The 17,979-nt window shown below is 33.4% G+C and overlaps 1 protein-coding gene across 1 annotated transcript; it reads left to right on the top strand.

Moving 5' to 3' along the window:
• The first annotated feature begins 341 nt into the window (after positions 1-341).
• LOC124373206 (piggyBac transposable element-derived protein 4-like) lies at positions 342-1,415 on the top strand. Its single transcript, XM_046831606.1, has one exon. The coding sequence runs from the start codon at positions 342-344 to the stop codon at positions 1,413-1,415; it is 1,074 nt and encodes a 357-aa protein (XP_046687562.1).
• The last annotated feature ends 16,564 nt before the right edge of the window (positions 1,416-17,979 follow it).

Genomic DNA, 17,979 nt, shown 5'->3' with positions numbered 1-17,979 from the left:
TCGAAAAACGTCTGGGTCCCAGCCATGAGAATCTAAGCTCACCCATCGACTACTTTATGGATATATTTCCGGAAGATTTAAATAAATCGCATTGTGTTTCAGACAAACCTGTACTGCACCCAAAAGCTACAGGGAGGTAGTAACTTGTTCCAACTACAAATAATGAAGTTAAAGTTTTTCTAGGGATAAACATTTTGATGGGCATATAAAACGTTTACCAAGTTATAGGGACTACTGGAGTGCAGATCCAGCAATACGAGACCCATTCATCTCTTCTGCTATGACCGTCAATAGGTTTGGATGGTTTTTGACTAATTTTACACCTGAACGATAATACCAATATGCCAAACAGACAAGACCCAGCCTATGACAAGTTATTCAAAATCCGCCCTTTTTTAGACACTCTCTCCAGAACATTTTTGGAGAGCTACCAACCAAAGGAATTCCAGTCTGTTGATGAGTCAATGATCAGATTCAAGGGGCGTTCAACTCTCAAGCAGTATATGCCTCTAAAACCAGTAAAAGGAGGTTATAAAGTGTGGGTAAGAGCAGACGAATCTGGCTTTATATGTGAATTCCAAATTTACACCGGAAGATTACGGGATGGAAGAGCGGAGAAACTCCTAGGAGAAAGAGTCGTACGAGATCTTACCGAAAAAATAGTGGGAGAAAATCATAAGGTTTACTTCGATAATTTCTTTTCTTCGATGGATCTGCTGAAGGTTTTACAAAGCCAAAAAATCCAAGCCTGTTGTACAGTGAGAAAAGATCGCGTCAATTTGCCAAAATTTTTCAATAAAGACCAAAACATGAGAAGAGGAGACAGTGATGTAAGGTGTACTCTGGCTGGCCTAGTATGTGTCAAGTGGATGGATAAAAAGCCAGTTATCTTCGCATCGAACTACCACGATCCGAATGAAAAGTCTTCAGTCAAAAGAAAATTAAAAAATGGCACAAAAGTAGATGTACCGTCCACTACATTAGTAAGTGATTACAACAAGCATATGGGGTATGTTGACAAGGCCGATCAACTCAAAAAATGCTACCAAATAGACAGAAGAAGTAGAAAGTGGTGGCATAGGATTTTCTTTCACTTCTTGGATGTGTGTATTGTAAATTCATACATAATGTTTACGCAGCAAAGTGAAGGAGCCACTTTATCTCTGAAACAGTTCAGGATCAACTTATCACAAAGCTTGATGTCCAGTGACAAGACTAGAAATGGAAGCGGGAGAAAGAAGAAAAATACCATGTCCAGTTTCAAGAAAAATATTTCCACAGAAATCAGAAGCAGTGGAAATGTGCACCTACCTATACATATGAGTAAGAGAAGATGCGCCAACTGCAGCACAAAGGAGAATCCTCATCGTTCTTTTTTGGGGTTTGTAAAGCGTGTGATGTTGCGTTGTGTTTGACTCAAGAAAGAAACTGCTTTCTGAAATACCATTCTGCCTAGTACAAGAAAAAAGTTTGATTCATGCAACAATGCATCCAAATGTACATATTTTTCAATAAATTGATGTTTTTATTCTATTCAGTGCATTTTTTATGAAAAAAATTCCTGCTTATATAAGAACATGGTCTAGTGTGCTAGTGTGCATAGTGGTCCCATAAGTGGAACCACCTATATAAAATATATATAACAAAAATTAAAAAAATAAATTTTATATATAATAATGTTTTATTTATATTCTAAATAACATAAAAACCAAATGTTGAGTCAAAATTTCAAGTAAAATGATTTACGTGCTTTAAAGGGTTAAACTAATTCACAACTGGCTCTTATACAAGTTTTTGCGGTTTTATGATCGCTTTATTGTATATTATCATAATTAAGAAAATAAATGTATCATAAACTTTAAAATATCATCAAACATAATAATTGAAATTCGTGAATTTAATAAAATTCGTTAGTTTGTTTATTAAATTTAATTGCCCTAGTACCTAATACAATTTAAAACCAAAAAAATACATAGATCTTCTTAAGATGACAACCATTTTCATCCCCTACAAATTTTTAACGTCATGGAAAACTTATTGTGTTTATATTAAGTCGTGAGATATGTGTGTATCAAATTTCATCTTTATATGGAAGAGGGATTAACATAACAAGTTGAGTTCTATTCATGGATAATCTTCCTTATAAATCTATACTGTGTCTGTTGAGAACGTATGGCACACTCAGGTTACATGCTTCTAGGACGTGGGTAAGTTTTAAAACAGTAAAATTACTATCTAGGGGTTTCAATTTTCATATGGGTTTTTTTCAAGGGATATCTAGCCGTTTCAGTAGTGACTGTAATAAGTAAAAGTAAATGAATAGTGAGCATTTAATTGTATTTAACAAGCAAAGCATCAAGTTTGTATACAGAAATATTAAAAGTTTTATGTCGTTTCTATAAATATGAATTCTTGGAAAGCAAGAAATAAAAATATGTACATTTGTTTCTTATATGGGCAAATTTTCTATTAAAAAAAATGGTTTTATAATGCAGTGAGGAATAATACAAACTCTACAGGTAACAGTGGTAAACTTTCATATTCCATTCGTTCACGTGATACTTCTTGAAATTAGACTTGCCTCATTCTTATAATGTTTTATACCTTCTAGGTAAAGTCTATAAAAATTCAAGGGAATTTGTTCTCAGTTTTAGCAAATACGCTTCGTTCAAGTGGTTTTTATCTCTAGATACAATACTGGAACCCTTATCAGTGAGTTAATAAGGAAGGTAGTTTGTAAACTGAGAATTAGATCTCTTTTGTTTATTTTCAACAAGCTCTTAGATTTTAATTTGATTTTTTAGTTCAAATCGAATTATAATTTTAAATACTCACATTCAACGTCACTTAAAATAAAATATCTCACCGGCGGCACTTGTATTGGTACTTTGACTGTAAATGAAATGAAAGTAAAATAAATGAGAAATTAAATGTAAATGCCTTTATTGGGCGAGCCGAGCGCAGAGTTCAACGTGTTTGCGTGTTCGCAGGCACGAAGACCTACTCACTATAGAACATTCTTCCTTAGCCGAGACCTCCAAAACGCTCGGCAAGCATGTATATCAGTATATAGGCCATTCTCGAGATCATTATTCTTGACCTTGTACTGTACTGATCTCATTATTCTTTTCTATATGATCCTGAACATTTCAGTAATCTATAAGGACGGTAAGAGTAAGGACGAAAACGGAATCGGGCTCGCTTACATGCGAGCACAGTTGGAGCAACTGGACCCCTGGCTAAGGAAGTGGAATGTGAAGGCCAACACTCAGAAGAGTGAGGGCAATATTATGATGAACTAAGTTCATCAAATATTTGGAGGTCGTCCTCAACAAGACTCTCACTAATGGATACGGCGTCAAGGGGAGGATCCACCTCGAAACCCGCTAGGGCTGTCTCCTTACTGAGACCACACTCCGGACAGCCCTCAAAAACAAGCTGGTGCTCCACATAACGATAGTTCGCCCTATTGTGACCTACGCTGCTCGTGCCTGGAAGCCACACATCTTCAAGATGACCAGGACGGCACTGGAAGATTTCCAGAATAGGATTCTCCGCCAACCAACGAACACACCATGGTTCGTCAGAAACGTGGTCGACTACGGTCTGCAGGTATCCCAACTCTAGATGATTTCATCAGAGATCAGACCAGGCGAGGGCTATACATGCAGTGGATCTGAGTCACCGTGAGAACATATCCGAGAGTGGGCGACCAGAGAGGCCTTCCATCCGTGCAAAATCCCCCAACTGAAGGTCATCCTGGATGACTCACACTAGATGTCACAAGGACAGAAATCGAGCCAACTTAGACTACTCCACTACAACACTGACCAGACTACCGACTAAGGAACTTCGAGACACCCCACCATCAACCCACTGACCACACAGCACTACTTTCCCCACCTGGGGGTGGATGCTCAACAGTCAAGCAGTTATTCTGCTTGTTGCAGAGATACTGCATCAGCAAGGGATAAGAGTCCCATCCTACCCTATGACTATCTCCCTGACCCTTTTTGTTAATAAAATGTAAATTTTCTTAATTTTGTTCCTTTGAATTTTTTTCAAAACCCAATTATAAATTATAAACATATAATAATTAACACATCCTATAATAATACGTGCTTTAAACATAGAATATATCCAATTTTGGATTAAAATCAATATATCAAAGAACAAGGGCATTTATGTTGAAGAATTCATAACTGTAAGGCTTTAACGCATTCTGCTTAACTTATACAATTCTCTCTCTGCTAAGCTGCTAAATAACTACTCTTAATAAAGATCTGTCTACTTGAAATATTAAGTAGTACTTTGCATTGTGCAATATCCATTAGAAGATCTAATGGTACAATAAATCCAAGAAGAACACTTTAAATACTTGTCAAATTATACGGTGTGACGTCAGTGAGCTCGATGTTGCCTGTATAGAAATGAAGCTCTATGTAAAACTCCAAGTCTACATTATTACATTAGTTCTTGATATTTCGTGTATACAGATAGACAGTTAGACGGAAAAAATTAAATTAAGTTATTCCTGCTGTTAAATAATGTGTAAATAGTGATTTCCCTAACGCTTATATAAAAATCTTTTTTCTCTTAAATTAGAAAGGAAACGTTCGGGGGATTTGCGTAGAAATTTACACAGGAAGTGAGGCAAATACTGGTAATTAATGGTTAATCATTGATCACATGAAACTGTCACTTGCTGTTTAAACTAAGCCACCACTCAACACCATAACCGAGTTGATATCGGCTTTCCATCAATCAGCCAATGTGATGAACCGCGCTTTTAGAGCCAAATGTATCCGTGGTGAAAATCAGCCACTCTGTTATTAGTTTTGTGCAACAAAGTTTTTTCCCAAGATACAGAAACGTATTTTGACCCTATTTAAAGACAAATATCAGCGAAATATTTAACTTCACGAACCTATCCATATGTTTCTTTTAGTCTGAGATATATACGGCAGTTCTTGTAAAGTAGCAGTTTATAGTTATAAGTTAAAGGTAGATTCGTAATATATGTATTGAAAAATAGTCAAAAATTCACAATTATTTTTAAGTAATATCATTACGATTGGGTGATGCCCACGATTACTTTGTATTTGCCCAATAATTATTACGGAAATTTGAATATTTTTCGTGGTCGGAGCAAACTGAACGAAGACATTTTACGATTCATTTTAGATGATAATTATTTTTTCGTGGAACAGTGGTGGGCCGGGCCGACCCCGCTTACAATTCAAGATGTTTATAAATAAATATTGATTTATTTAAAAAATACATACGTTTCTAATGAGTGTTAACCCAAGTCCATGCAAAACGTGCAGTTCCAATGCAGTATGTTCAAAATGTGAAAATGGTAGCTAATTACCGATTTCGTAACGTTTAAATAAGTTAACTAGGCCTTTAATTACTAACTCTGAGATCTCAATTCTTAGTATAACATTCTTAAAGAGAGAAACAATAAATGATGTTGAATAATTATTAAATACTGTGAAAAAAGCGGCAATTTAAAACAGACATTCAAAACATGGGTAAATTCAACAAAAGTAGGATAAAACATTGTTTTCGAGGTAATATAGCAAAGATTTTAAAATGGTAAGAGGTTTTAAATAAGAGGTTTAGCGTGTCAAAGATGTCGCCGAGATCCAGCTCCACCAAGGATCTTTTTATAAAACCAAAGTATAATCCAAGGTCAAGCTAAATATTAAATTCCCATTTGCGTGCCATACGAAACAATGTAGCTAACTTAACGCTTCAGTCTTAAAATGTTTAAAAATCAACCATTCACTTAATTGATTTTATATGAAAAAAAACTTGGGGGACAGTTCAAGAGAAATAGTGTCCTTTAAGTTTAATTTGCGTCGTTATAAGCAATTAATTAGTTTAATTAGAAATGGATTTCAGTTATTTTCGACTGATTTAAATACAAAACAGTTCATATAGTTGTAATACACTTGTTTTACAGTACAAGGGATTAATTAAAATAATTTTTCACTCTTGGAAAATAATTTGATTTTGGAACAGGGAATGCGCGATTCAAAAAAAGAAAAAGTACCACTTCGTTTAATGGAAATAGCCTGTCCCACGAGGCTGTTTCCACTTTGCATTTATATAAGCTTGTCCTCGTGTGTTATATTTTTCAGGTGAAGACAGATTGATTTTGTTGATTTTATTTCATTGAATTTCCAATCTTATTTTCTTGGCGTTTCCTACAATAAAGTTAATAAGCAAAGCCTAACATTGTTACAACATAAACCTGAAAGTCAATGGTTGCACAATGATTACTAAGCACGACAAATAAAAGTATACACAAAACCATAAGGGTTTAAACTACAAAATATCATGGCTACACTTTCATATATATGTAGATCTTATGGGATCTTTAAAGATCCCACACACACACACACACACACACACACACACAAATTATACATAAAAATATTTATAAATATGATCCATTAAAGAAAAAAATTCCGTAGTATATAACATGTGTGGCAATCAATTTCCAAATAATAGTTAACATCTTTTAATAATATATTCCAGCTGAGTTTAGAAGCTAAATTAGCCATAGTAAACCCGTCTCCAAGTTTTTAAGATTACTATCAGACAGCCTAAGGAAGGCTGTCGGCTCATTCAGCCTCGTATATTTTTCTTAAGTATAGGTAATTGTTGTCAATAATAAAGTACAATTAAATTTATTACCTAGTACATTCAAACTTCGTTCATTGGAAATTATCCGATAGACATTAATGTTAAACTAGTGGTTAAATAGATTTATTTTAATAATTTATCACGCTCTTCAAATGAACATATATTTCATTAATTAAATTTTGTTGTAAAAACGAAAACATCTTTTGTAACATAGATAAATTATTTGTCTGTTCACATAGGCTATGGTATTATTAAACTATTTCATCCTTAGCGGATGATGCTTTACACATTGTACATTATTTAATCTTTGTATCCACAATGTACTAAGTACAATGTATCCACTATAACTAGACAATTCAAATGGTATGGTATCAGTTTTACTGCTCTTTGACTAAGTTACAAGCGATGCTTCCTCACAGTAGAGTCAATGACTAATTGGACCGAATGAGTCTATTTTTGTATGTAACGTACCACAATATTCTGTTTACTTGTCCGCCTCCTCACAGCCAGTCAGGTCGTTTGTTATTTAAATGTAACTTTTACAAAACTGCAAAGTAAAAAAGGCTCAATATATTTCCACCAGATACCGAAATAAACTTCTAATCAGTGTATGTTAATTATGTTCAGGTCGTAGTAGCAGGATTTCATTATCCGTTCCCAGAATTCACAAAGCATTTAGCTGTTATTGTTTAATTTGAAAAACCTGTAGCTATTGTTATTTAATAATTAAACGTAGCATTTTATAGTATTATTTTCTTTCATCCTAATATCAAACACAAAATACCAGTCAATGAAGACGTTTTATAAAATGTACGTAAAATAAGTATGAAAATCATACCAGGGTACCCTGTAGTCCATATACCGTACATGTTAAAAGTATTAACTTTAGGTACAATTTAAAAGAAAACTATCTCAGTTACAGCATTGAAACTTTGTATGCCTTTTTTAATGCTTTTTAAAGTATAGTTAACCTATTTTAAACTTAATTAAAAAAAAAAAATATTAGTAATGATTTTTTTTAATATACCAAAAAAACACAATTTTTTTACAAAAATATTTTTTTTTAAGGACTTGAAAGCAAATTATCTTAAATAAAATAGGTTAAGTCTTGTGATAATGACTTAAATAAAATACACACAAAAAAATCATGCAGATAGCTTAAAAGGTTTAGTAGAAAAGTGTACCTTCGTATCAGAATGTGTGATTTTTCAGGAGAGCTCAAGAACTGTACGGTACCCCTTGCAGCCACGCTAAAACATTCCAGGATCATACTTTTTACTTTCTTCTTCCTCCTTGTCTTCTATTTTTCTCTTTAGGTTTCTTTTCTGCTTTCTTTTCTTCTTAGTAACATCCAAAGCTGCTTTGTTGGCATCTAAAACTTGGTTCTTGTCGATTTGCTTCAGGCCTACAACGCAGTTGCTTCCGGCATCACCACACAGCTTTTGCAACACTTCCACTTTGCCAAGAGCACCACTGTTGAATGTTATAATTGAATCCAACACTCCAATTTTTAAGGTATTGAGCCCAACAAAAGTATTTTTTTTGGAATTCTGGTCCAGATTACGTTGTTGAAGGACTCGTTAGGGTTCTGTGTTCGGCCGTGCAGGCATTTTCTGAGTAGGTTAGTGTCCGACAGGTCTTGGTAAATTGATTTTATTTCTAATAAAATAGCCTCAGGTACTGAATGCTTATGATGGTATACCTCACCTGTCACTAAAGACTTTTGGTACTTGCACCAAGATTGTTCACCTTTTGGGCATAGTTCATGGCGAGGTTTCACGTCGGTTGAAAGTAAATGGAAGTAGGTTGCCCAAACAGCCTTCCTCATTTTTTCAACGTCATCCACATTTTCTCGTATAGCTTTGCCATAGTAGGTCTGTACACTGTCTATCAATGCATCTGTCAGCCTACCACGTCCAGAGAGAGGTTTTCCGTCAGGTAACTTATGCCCACGCAACTTAGCCTTCAATCTGCGCAGCCGACTTCCCATTCTCTTCTGGACGTGTCCTACACATTCCAACTTCTTAATTTCAACCTCATCACCATAAGGCTTAGCTTGTTGTACTGACAAAAAAGCTGAGCTGTCACCATCTCCTAAATAACTTGTGTATCTTACACCAAGGTTTTGTTCCGAGCGCCTGAATACCTGAATAGCAGCCTCTACCTCCATACCGCCGCTCGGCCCGTCATAATTCTTTGAGCACTGTTCTCTGTGTGTAGGGCTGTTTTTAGTTATTTTATTGCATGAACAATATTTTGTCAGTGAAACAGCATCCAAAACTTTCCCTGTATCCATACTCGTGACGGAAAACACGCCATTCAAAGATGTATGGCCACGTTTCTGCCACGTTCCATCAAAAACAGCCGCTATGTCGGTATTACCCTCGTTTTCTACAACTGCTTCATGGGCTGCTTGTTTCATTGAAGCAATAGAAACCTCTTCAACAGCACTATGAATAAGTTTGTTATAGGCTTGAAACCTACTTGGTGGCTTTGGAAGATCCAACACTGAACCAAATACTTCTGCCGCAGCCTTACCTTTACCAATGGAACGGAAACCATATACACAACGCACATTTATGTCAAAAAAGTCCTGCTCAGTCTTCTTGCTGGTATAAAATTTATTTTCTAGTCCACAGTTATTGCAACTAAGTACAAACTGTACAGCCAGGCCTTTACGGTTAGCAGGAACTTCACTAATTTCTAAAGAAGCACTTCCACAGTTAGCGCACTTTGTGGATGCCAGTAAAATTTGGTTCAAAAGTTCTAAATTAATTATGTAGTTTTCCTTAGTGTTATTTACAGGAAGGTACTCAATATCATCAGCACACAAAGAGATGTATTTACACTTTATTTTAGAAGCAGAGGTATTGGACTCTGGCTCTGGATTAGGCCTAAAACTATCAGGAATGTTCTCCTCTGAAGTAGGGTTAGAAGAGTTTAGTACATCACTATTATTCTTACTAGTAGTAAACTGATTACCTTTGAATCTATTCTTACCAAACTTCTTGGCCCTAGGCATTTTGTAAGAAACTAAATAATAATACTCACAACAAAATAATTACAAACAATATAATAATATTCAGAAAGTCAACACAAAACTCACAGTGCAAAACGAAAACAAAGCTCATTTACATAAGTAAACAAACACAACACTCATGAAAATAAAAACATATGCTTTTAAATTAAAAGCAGATTAGCCAACCTGACAAAACTAATTATGTAAAATAACCTCTGTGTCACTAGTATTATGTATAAAAGTGCAAAAGTCAAACTCGTTGCGATGCAACTGAAATCAGACATTCGTTACTGTGTTGTTTGTTGTTAATTATTTTATTTTAATTATTAATAAGAGCCAAACATACATGTGTTATATATCATTTTGTTCAGAATTAAATGAAGAATAAAAAACAATTAAAAAAAAAAAAAAATTTTTTTGATTTTTTTTACTACAGGGTTCCCTTTTTTCCCATTACTAAATAATTATAACTAAAAGCGCATAATACCAAACACTACATGTAGCAAAGGTTGAATGCAAAGTTTCAAGTCGATAGATAATTCCAGTTGCCTATATTCTAAGATTTTCCCGTCCCAATTACGGTTATAATACCAAAGTAAAACTGTTTGCCAACGCTCTTCCAAAGTCTATGACTTGAAACGCATCACTATTAGTTTGCTCTAAAAAAAAAATTATGGTTGCCTGTAAAGTGTGAAGATTTTACGTGACAACGTCTTTTTCTCGGTAGAATATTTATTGATATGAATATTATTAAATTGCACAATAGGAACAAGGAATTGAATGAAAATAAGAATTTCAAAAATTTTAACTATAGAAATATATTTTGTTTACTAAAACATTGTACATAATTTGAAATTAATTAAAATTGTTTATTGTAAATGGTAAAGTTGAATAAAAAATTTACTAAAATTGGAATTTGAAATTCTTGCTAAACACAGTTAAATTCTAACTCCGCGCGTGGTGATTGGTCGGTTTAGTTCGTTTGTTTGGTCGCACTGTTATGACAGGTTAGAGGTTATAATTTGTTATTTTAAATGTTTGACTAGCAATACGCGCTGTTTCTTCTCAATCGACTGAATTACGATTGATTGCAGAGTGATTTAAACTAATAATTTACTTAACACTATCAACATTTGTCAATAGTATGACATAACCTATAAACTCAGTTTCTCAACTTTTGTGTCAATCTAACAATTAATCAATCAATCATAGTTTACGATAATGAAATATCAGTGTACAATTATTTACCTTTATTGTTGTAGTTGTTGTAAATGACGAATCTAAGCACTCCACATTTTCACGAATAAACATAGTTATCTGCTTTATCCCGTGCGGCGGACCCACAGTTATCTGCTTTATCCCGTGCGGATCCCGTGCGGCGAACCCACTGGACGGGCATCGTAACGTTACCGGGCGTTACACTTTTTCATGAGTGACTTCGAGCCGCAACCTAATTTAAGACGTTGTCACGTCAATAACAAGCGTAAGTACAAATATGTGTACAGGTATACATACAGAAAATACAATTTTCCAGCCATCAATTGAAAGTGTTATCTCTATAGGAAAACGCAAATTTTCCTTTCACGACTGTTTTCCCTTTTGACCCTAAAATCAGTAGGGTTTGTCTTCAGATCAAAAGGTACTTGTACGCCCAAATAAAAGTTTTTATATCTTTATTTTTAGAGTTATCTCATAGACGGATTGACACTCGGATAGACGGATTGACAATCGGATAGACGGATGCGTTCTTAAGAAGGCTTTCCGTCTTATTAATAATGGACGTACTGATTTTACATTTCAAAGCCACATCTCGTGTCACAGTCATCAACACATATTATCCACAACAAGGCACAGGAGAATTGACAACACACCGTTGTCCCTTATACCATGCCTAGACAACAGATAAGCTTCATACACTGTAACACCTTTGAAAATATAAAACAAATTAAGAGAGCAGATTGGTGCGACCACAAAAGCCATCAAAGCAACGCATATGCTACGAATCGGTGAGTTCGTTTTCTGGAAGAGGGTATGGTAAATGGTGGATAAATGCACCATAATATCCCATACTTTCATATACACCAATTACAATATTTAAAACATATACCCTTGCCTTGATAGTCTGGGTAAGAGCACAGAACTGAGAGCACAGTATCTCTCTAACTGAGAGCACAGAATTCAATCATTTACCTGCACTGCAGGTCACTAAATATTTTTGTTCATATTTTGCTGCTTTTCCAGTACATATATTTGCTATATTTCTCGTTACCCACTGGCATTAAACATTTAGGCCTCATATATACTGTTTAAATTTCGAATTTGTAGAGAAGATGGGTTACTTCCGATAACGTATTACAGTTCTTAATTGATAACTTTTTGCACAATTGGTAAATATAAAAAAATCCAAACCTTGCAATGATAAGTCGCATTAAATAAATAAAATATATAAACCAGTTTAAAATTAATATAACACAAATCTATTTTTATTATTTCAATTTATCATAATTATTAATTTTAACATGTAATAAAATCCACTCAACATTACTATTTTCAAAAAAATCGTAATAACAATGTTATATATAAAACTTCTAATGTGTGACTATAACAATGTATATTTGTAGCTGTTTAATGAAATAATTATGTTGTAAAAGATTTATTTCTTTATTATATTGAATTCAATGTTAGCTTTGTCAGAAACGAATCATTATATTCATTCCTTCAGGCTCAACAATAACTTTAATACTTTGGCAACAAATTGGATTGTCCTTAGTGAAGACAAGTTTAATGGAGCGATTTCATTAAGTAATTTCAACTTTCCAATAATGAATCTCATTAAGGTAATTTCCTGCAAGGAAAGTCTTTGTTATTGCAAGATTGTCTTCGATTTAAATGGATAACCTTATCCTGTGAGGTTTTCACCACATGATATAGTGAAGGTTCTCTTAAGACCAAACTGTAATTTTGTAGTAATCGTTTTATAAATCAATTAATACGTATATTGCCAATGCGGAATTTAATTTCATTTATCATCCATGCTTTGATGATACAACACGTCTAGTTGGTAATTCTGAATATAGGAAATCGTTGTTAATCAGTGTCCTGCCTAGTATTAAATGAATTAAACATATAGTTGAGGTTTCGAAAATAATGTTGGCACAAAAATTTGATTGCAATAGGATCACAATTAATACTTCGTAATTTAAGAGACTGAGCTGGGATGTTTTGCTACCTTACAGACCATTGGGGCGTAGCCCTGAAATAATTTCGAAACAATAAGCCTATGATCATTTCAATGACCCTAACAATGTCATTAAAAATTTCAAGTTAGTTTTTTGAATTCCTTGTGCGTGAAATTAAAACAAACAAGCAAACAAAGGAACGGAATACTCATATTTATAATATTATTAGGACTGTTATATTGCAACATAATATTTTAAAATGAGCCATTATTATTATGAGGATAAAGGTCATATGCATTTCTTCGGGCTTAATGCTATGCTGTTCTGCCTACATCAGTAACTGATTTTTATGGTAGACGACACCTTTGTGGAGCTAATTTATATTTTAAACAAAGAATTACCCTACAACACTATTTATTTCAACCTTTGAATTCATGATACGTACAATATGTAGAAGTTTTCATATTTATCTCTTACAATTACACAATAATGAATTTAAACTGTTTTTGCTGCATTATCTTTTACCTTAAATAGCTATTTAAACTGAATGAATTATAACTTACTAAAAACAGCTATTATTTCATTTAAATTAGGTTTTGTTCAAAGATTTATATAGGAGTATTACTAAATGTTAACAAATTTCTAACTGAGAACAATGTATTTTATCTAAGCGTTATTTAGTCTAAACCGTCTTGATTTTTAGTATTTAGGCTTAGAGATAAAAGGAATAGTACAAGCACCGCCTACCAGCACGTCTGTATCGAGGTAAAGGTAACCAAAAGAGCCGGAAAAATTTACCTGTTTACATATTTCAAGTTCAAGATAAACACTTTTACTGTCTTTACTCTTTTAATTAATTTAACTTTTTATACAATATTAAAGAATAACTTTTACAAATTAAGGAATAAAATAGTCAAACTACTTCTAAAGTGGTTGTGGTTATTTTAATTACAAAATTTATTAAAACTTGAATAACATTAGGTAAATATGGCAATTAAAATTTTGAAAATAATAGTTTTTAAAAACACAATTTACTCCAATTCCATTAATTAACTGTAAGTTATAAATAATAATAATACATTTGTAGTTGAAAATTAAATCACATTTTGAGATACAGTATTAGAGACCTTTGCGGAGCTATTATATTTGATAATTTGAAGGCCTGAATTCTTTTTGAAGGAAATGGAAATTAATTTTCTATTACTAGAAAAACTGTTACAATAGACATGCTGTAGTCTATTTTAAACTCGTTCCCTTTTAAATTGGGGTGCAAAGAGACAAGCCTCCTTGTGGTGCTTGCCAGGTAACGTGTTTCCTTGTATGACTGAATAGTCCACATTTGATTGCTGAACCTTACCCAGATTTCCCAGAATTTTAGAATCATCATTAACCAGAAAGTTTGAAACAACGGTTATTCTAAAGACACTATGATAAAGATGTTGGCAACGTCCTGAAAGTTTAACTCTGTGTAGGAGGGATAAGTAGATACAAAGCCGACTATCTGCTTAAGGTTCTCCTAAACCAGACATATATATATATATATATATATATATATATATATATATATATATATATATATATATATATATATATTCTTTCTCCAGGAAACGCACTGTGTTTCCAAGACACAGCTGAACACAGGATGTGAACCCCCAGATTACACTCTGGCTGCAGTTACTTTCTATACTTATTACGGAACGGTCACCTTGCTTAAAACACGGCATAAAAACCAGTGACGGGCCTAACGTTTGTGCTACCCGCTTAACAGTTTCAATTTGCGAAATAAATTGTCATCATCTACAAACCCTGATGGATAGCTTTTACCGAATGGACGAAGCCCATTTGGTTAGAAATATCTGTGGCCGCAGTAATGAATAATCAGTACAGTAAAGTTTACTTAAAAGTTTAATGATCGCAAATAAGTTCTTCAAGCACTAATTTAATATTAAAATAACATTAACATGTTTTAGTATTTTAAAATTAAAATAAAATTATGGCTTGTCCCATTGCTGCTAAAATAGATTAATAATGGATTTTAATGTTATTTTATGGGATGGGCCTAGTAACTGCAATGTTTTTTTTTGTAATTTCGTCTAAGCACCTAGTCACTTAATAACACTTTAAAATTTACTTCCTTTCACATCGAAGTCAATTTACACGCGGTGGCGTCAGCATCTTAGCTCGTCATTGCAGCTTTATTTAAAAAATAAAGATTAGAATTAAAGCTGGAGAAGAATCATTCAACACGAAGTTAATCTAGAAGCTTAAAAATTCTACTACGATGTCCAGTCGATAGAAAACCTACTAAGTGTATTACATTAAACTAAAATTGTAGCTACCCTAAAGCCAGATAAAGAAGGAAACATTCCAAAGATTATATACAAATTACTATTCTTTAAACGTGCTACAAATTTCTGAAAAAGCACATATTAAACAGAATTGCCAAGAATAACATCTCAATAGATCAAACTGTATTTAGAATGAAATGAAGCTGCTGTGACGAAGCAATGTCTTTTCAACACAAATATAAAACGCATTTTAAAAGGAGGAGAAACGAGCATGTTTTATCAAACTGTCATCGGAATATGACATCGTGAGGAGATAAAGCATAATATAGGCAGTCTTTTACGCACTATACGCTGTAATAAAATAGCATGCTTAATTAAAATAACATTCTTTGCATTATGTTCTTCGAGATATCCTTAAATGTACAAGAATGTTCTAGGTACAGATTAAACGACGGATTGCTTGAGGGTTCTGATATAAGACTTACCTAAAACAACATCTAGTATGTTGATCTATACTGATGATATTAATCTGACTCATTAGGCAAGCTAAAGAATTACATGTTCAAATAAGTAAATTTTGTATCTGAAGACTCAGTTGTCGGTATCCATATTAACAATAAACAAGCAAACTATGCGTCAAAATTGGAGTTCATTAGCTTACTAATACAATACTGTATCCTTTCAAAGTAATTAGGAGAGAAACCAGATCAGTCCCTAACTTACAAACACTTCTAAGAAAGAAACCATTCACACAATAACTCCCGCACAAGATTTCTTAGTGTGGTTGTGGTACAAATGTATTAGACCTTAGGATTTCTGCGTTAGCCTTTGTATGTTGCAGTCCTGCCTCTTTGAAAAGTGCTCACACTGCACAAGTAGACATCCCGCTGAGTCATAACATCAAGTGTCATTAGATTAACACATGCTCAGTGGCTTCAAGTGCTATAAAAACACTCTTTCTCCTCATGTTAAACGAAAGTCAGTGTTAACGAGTGAATAGCAGAAACGTGGTAGTACCAGCGAATTGCTCCTCCATCAAAACTAAGTCAACACCACACCTAGACTGAAGTCTTGTAAATGATTATGAAGGACAAGTACACAGCTGATCGGTAGCTTCGTAAAAACCAAAGATACTTGTCAACATGAATGGAACACATTGAACCTGGGAACTCTCCCTTGTTCATTAATCCAACGAACGGTTCATCCTTATGGGTCCTTATGGCTACATACAAACTAATTATGGTGATTTAAGACGCTTTCGCACATTCATATTAGATTCTTTTAGCTCATAGACTAAACTGTAATGGAATATTACAACCACAGATTTATTTTACATTAAATGTTACCTCTTTACTAAGAAATTTGTTCACTCTCACATCTTCTGTAATAATCGTCTTTCTAGTTTTTGTAACAAATATTATAAAAGACATGGCAAGTACAAAATTTAATTTTAAACACTAACAGAGTTTTAAATAACCTATGCAATAAAATTTGAATTGAATTATATACCACCATTAAACTGGAGTGCTAGTAACCAAAGACATAATGAGGCCATTACGTGTACAAATGTAATTTGCGCCTCTACTACAAGGGAAGTGTTACCATTATGTGCGTTAATTGTTGTATAGAGTGATGCTGTTCACATCATGGACTAAAACCTAATGTGTTGCCAATGGAAGTGGTACAGGGCATTGCATTAGCAATTAGCTTTATATCTATATAAGGTAAGAGGATGTTTATCAAGTTAATATACTATAGTTACAAGTGCTTATGTATTTACTGAGTCAATGGAAACTTTATTAGCAGTCAAATGTATACCAGTAAAGGCAAGATGTTGTTCATCCAGTTAATGTACTATAGTTACAGATGCTTATGTATTTACTGACTCAATGTAAGCTTTATTAGCAATCAACTTTGCATCAGAGAAGACAAGAGGCTCTCTTTGTGTATTGAAGAGTTCATAAAAATCTTGTTAAAACTTCTTCTTATAGAATTTTGACATAAGCACAGTATAAAGTTTGTAGAAGTATGAGAATATATTGCCGGAATACAATTGAATATGATAGCTGTCGTGAATCACAATACACTAACTAAACTTATACTTGGTTAGAGTAACGAAATAACATTGTTACGCAAGTTTCTTGTAGTGCAACAAGATTTGCGTAGCCGCCAACATATTTTATTCTTAAAAGATTTTATATTGGATGGTAGACATTTATTTTTTTAGGTTAGGAATTGTATTTCTTAAGAAAATATACGAGTATAAAGTCACATATCAGAAAACAATATTATGTCTTTATTGTTAAATTGGAATCATAACTACCGTTTTTAACAATTCGATACTAAGATGAGTGTACGCCTGATAAAATTTATATGTAAACTTAAGAAGAGCCACTGCAGCATTGGTTCAATACATTCAGAGGAGCCCAAACCCACATTTTTATATTTCAAAATGTAACAATATTTCTTGTCAGCTTTGTTATTTTACATCGTGACAAACTGAAACATAATAAAATTATTTAGTAATATCGACTAGTCTTTGTATACCTAGTTCATGGCAAATGAAAACTACAAACGTATTTTATAACATAAACTAGCCATCGCATCATGACCGTTATTCTTCTGAATTTTAAGGAGCGGTTTTTAACTTAATACATGTTACCTCCTTCTTAAGTTCCCTTTTTATAATCATGCTAGTGAAGAGTACAAATATTTTTGTTGATATGTTTAGTGTATGTTGAGAAATACAATGCTAACTATAAATGTTTAACTATCGTTCACTTATCGTTAAGAAACAATGTAATATGTTCTATTTTCCAGGAAATATATTATTTTTATA

Source organism: Homalodisca vitripennis, unplaced genomic scaffold (assembly GCF_021130785.1).
Source record: "Homalodisca vitripennis isolate AUS2020 unplaced genomic scaffold, UT_GWSS_2.1 ScUCBcl_4983;HRSCAF=11475, whole genome shotgun sequence".
Lineage (NCBI taxonomy): Eukaryota > Metazoa > Arthropoda > Insecta > Hemiptera > Cicadellidae > Homalodisca > Homalodisca vitripennis.
The sequence above is the reverse complement of the archived record's forward strand: the minus strand, read 5'-3'. Positions and strand labels throughout refer to the sequence as shown.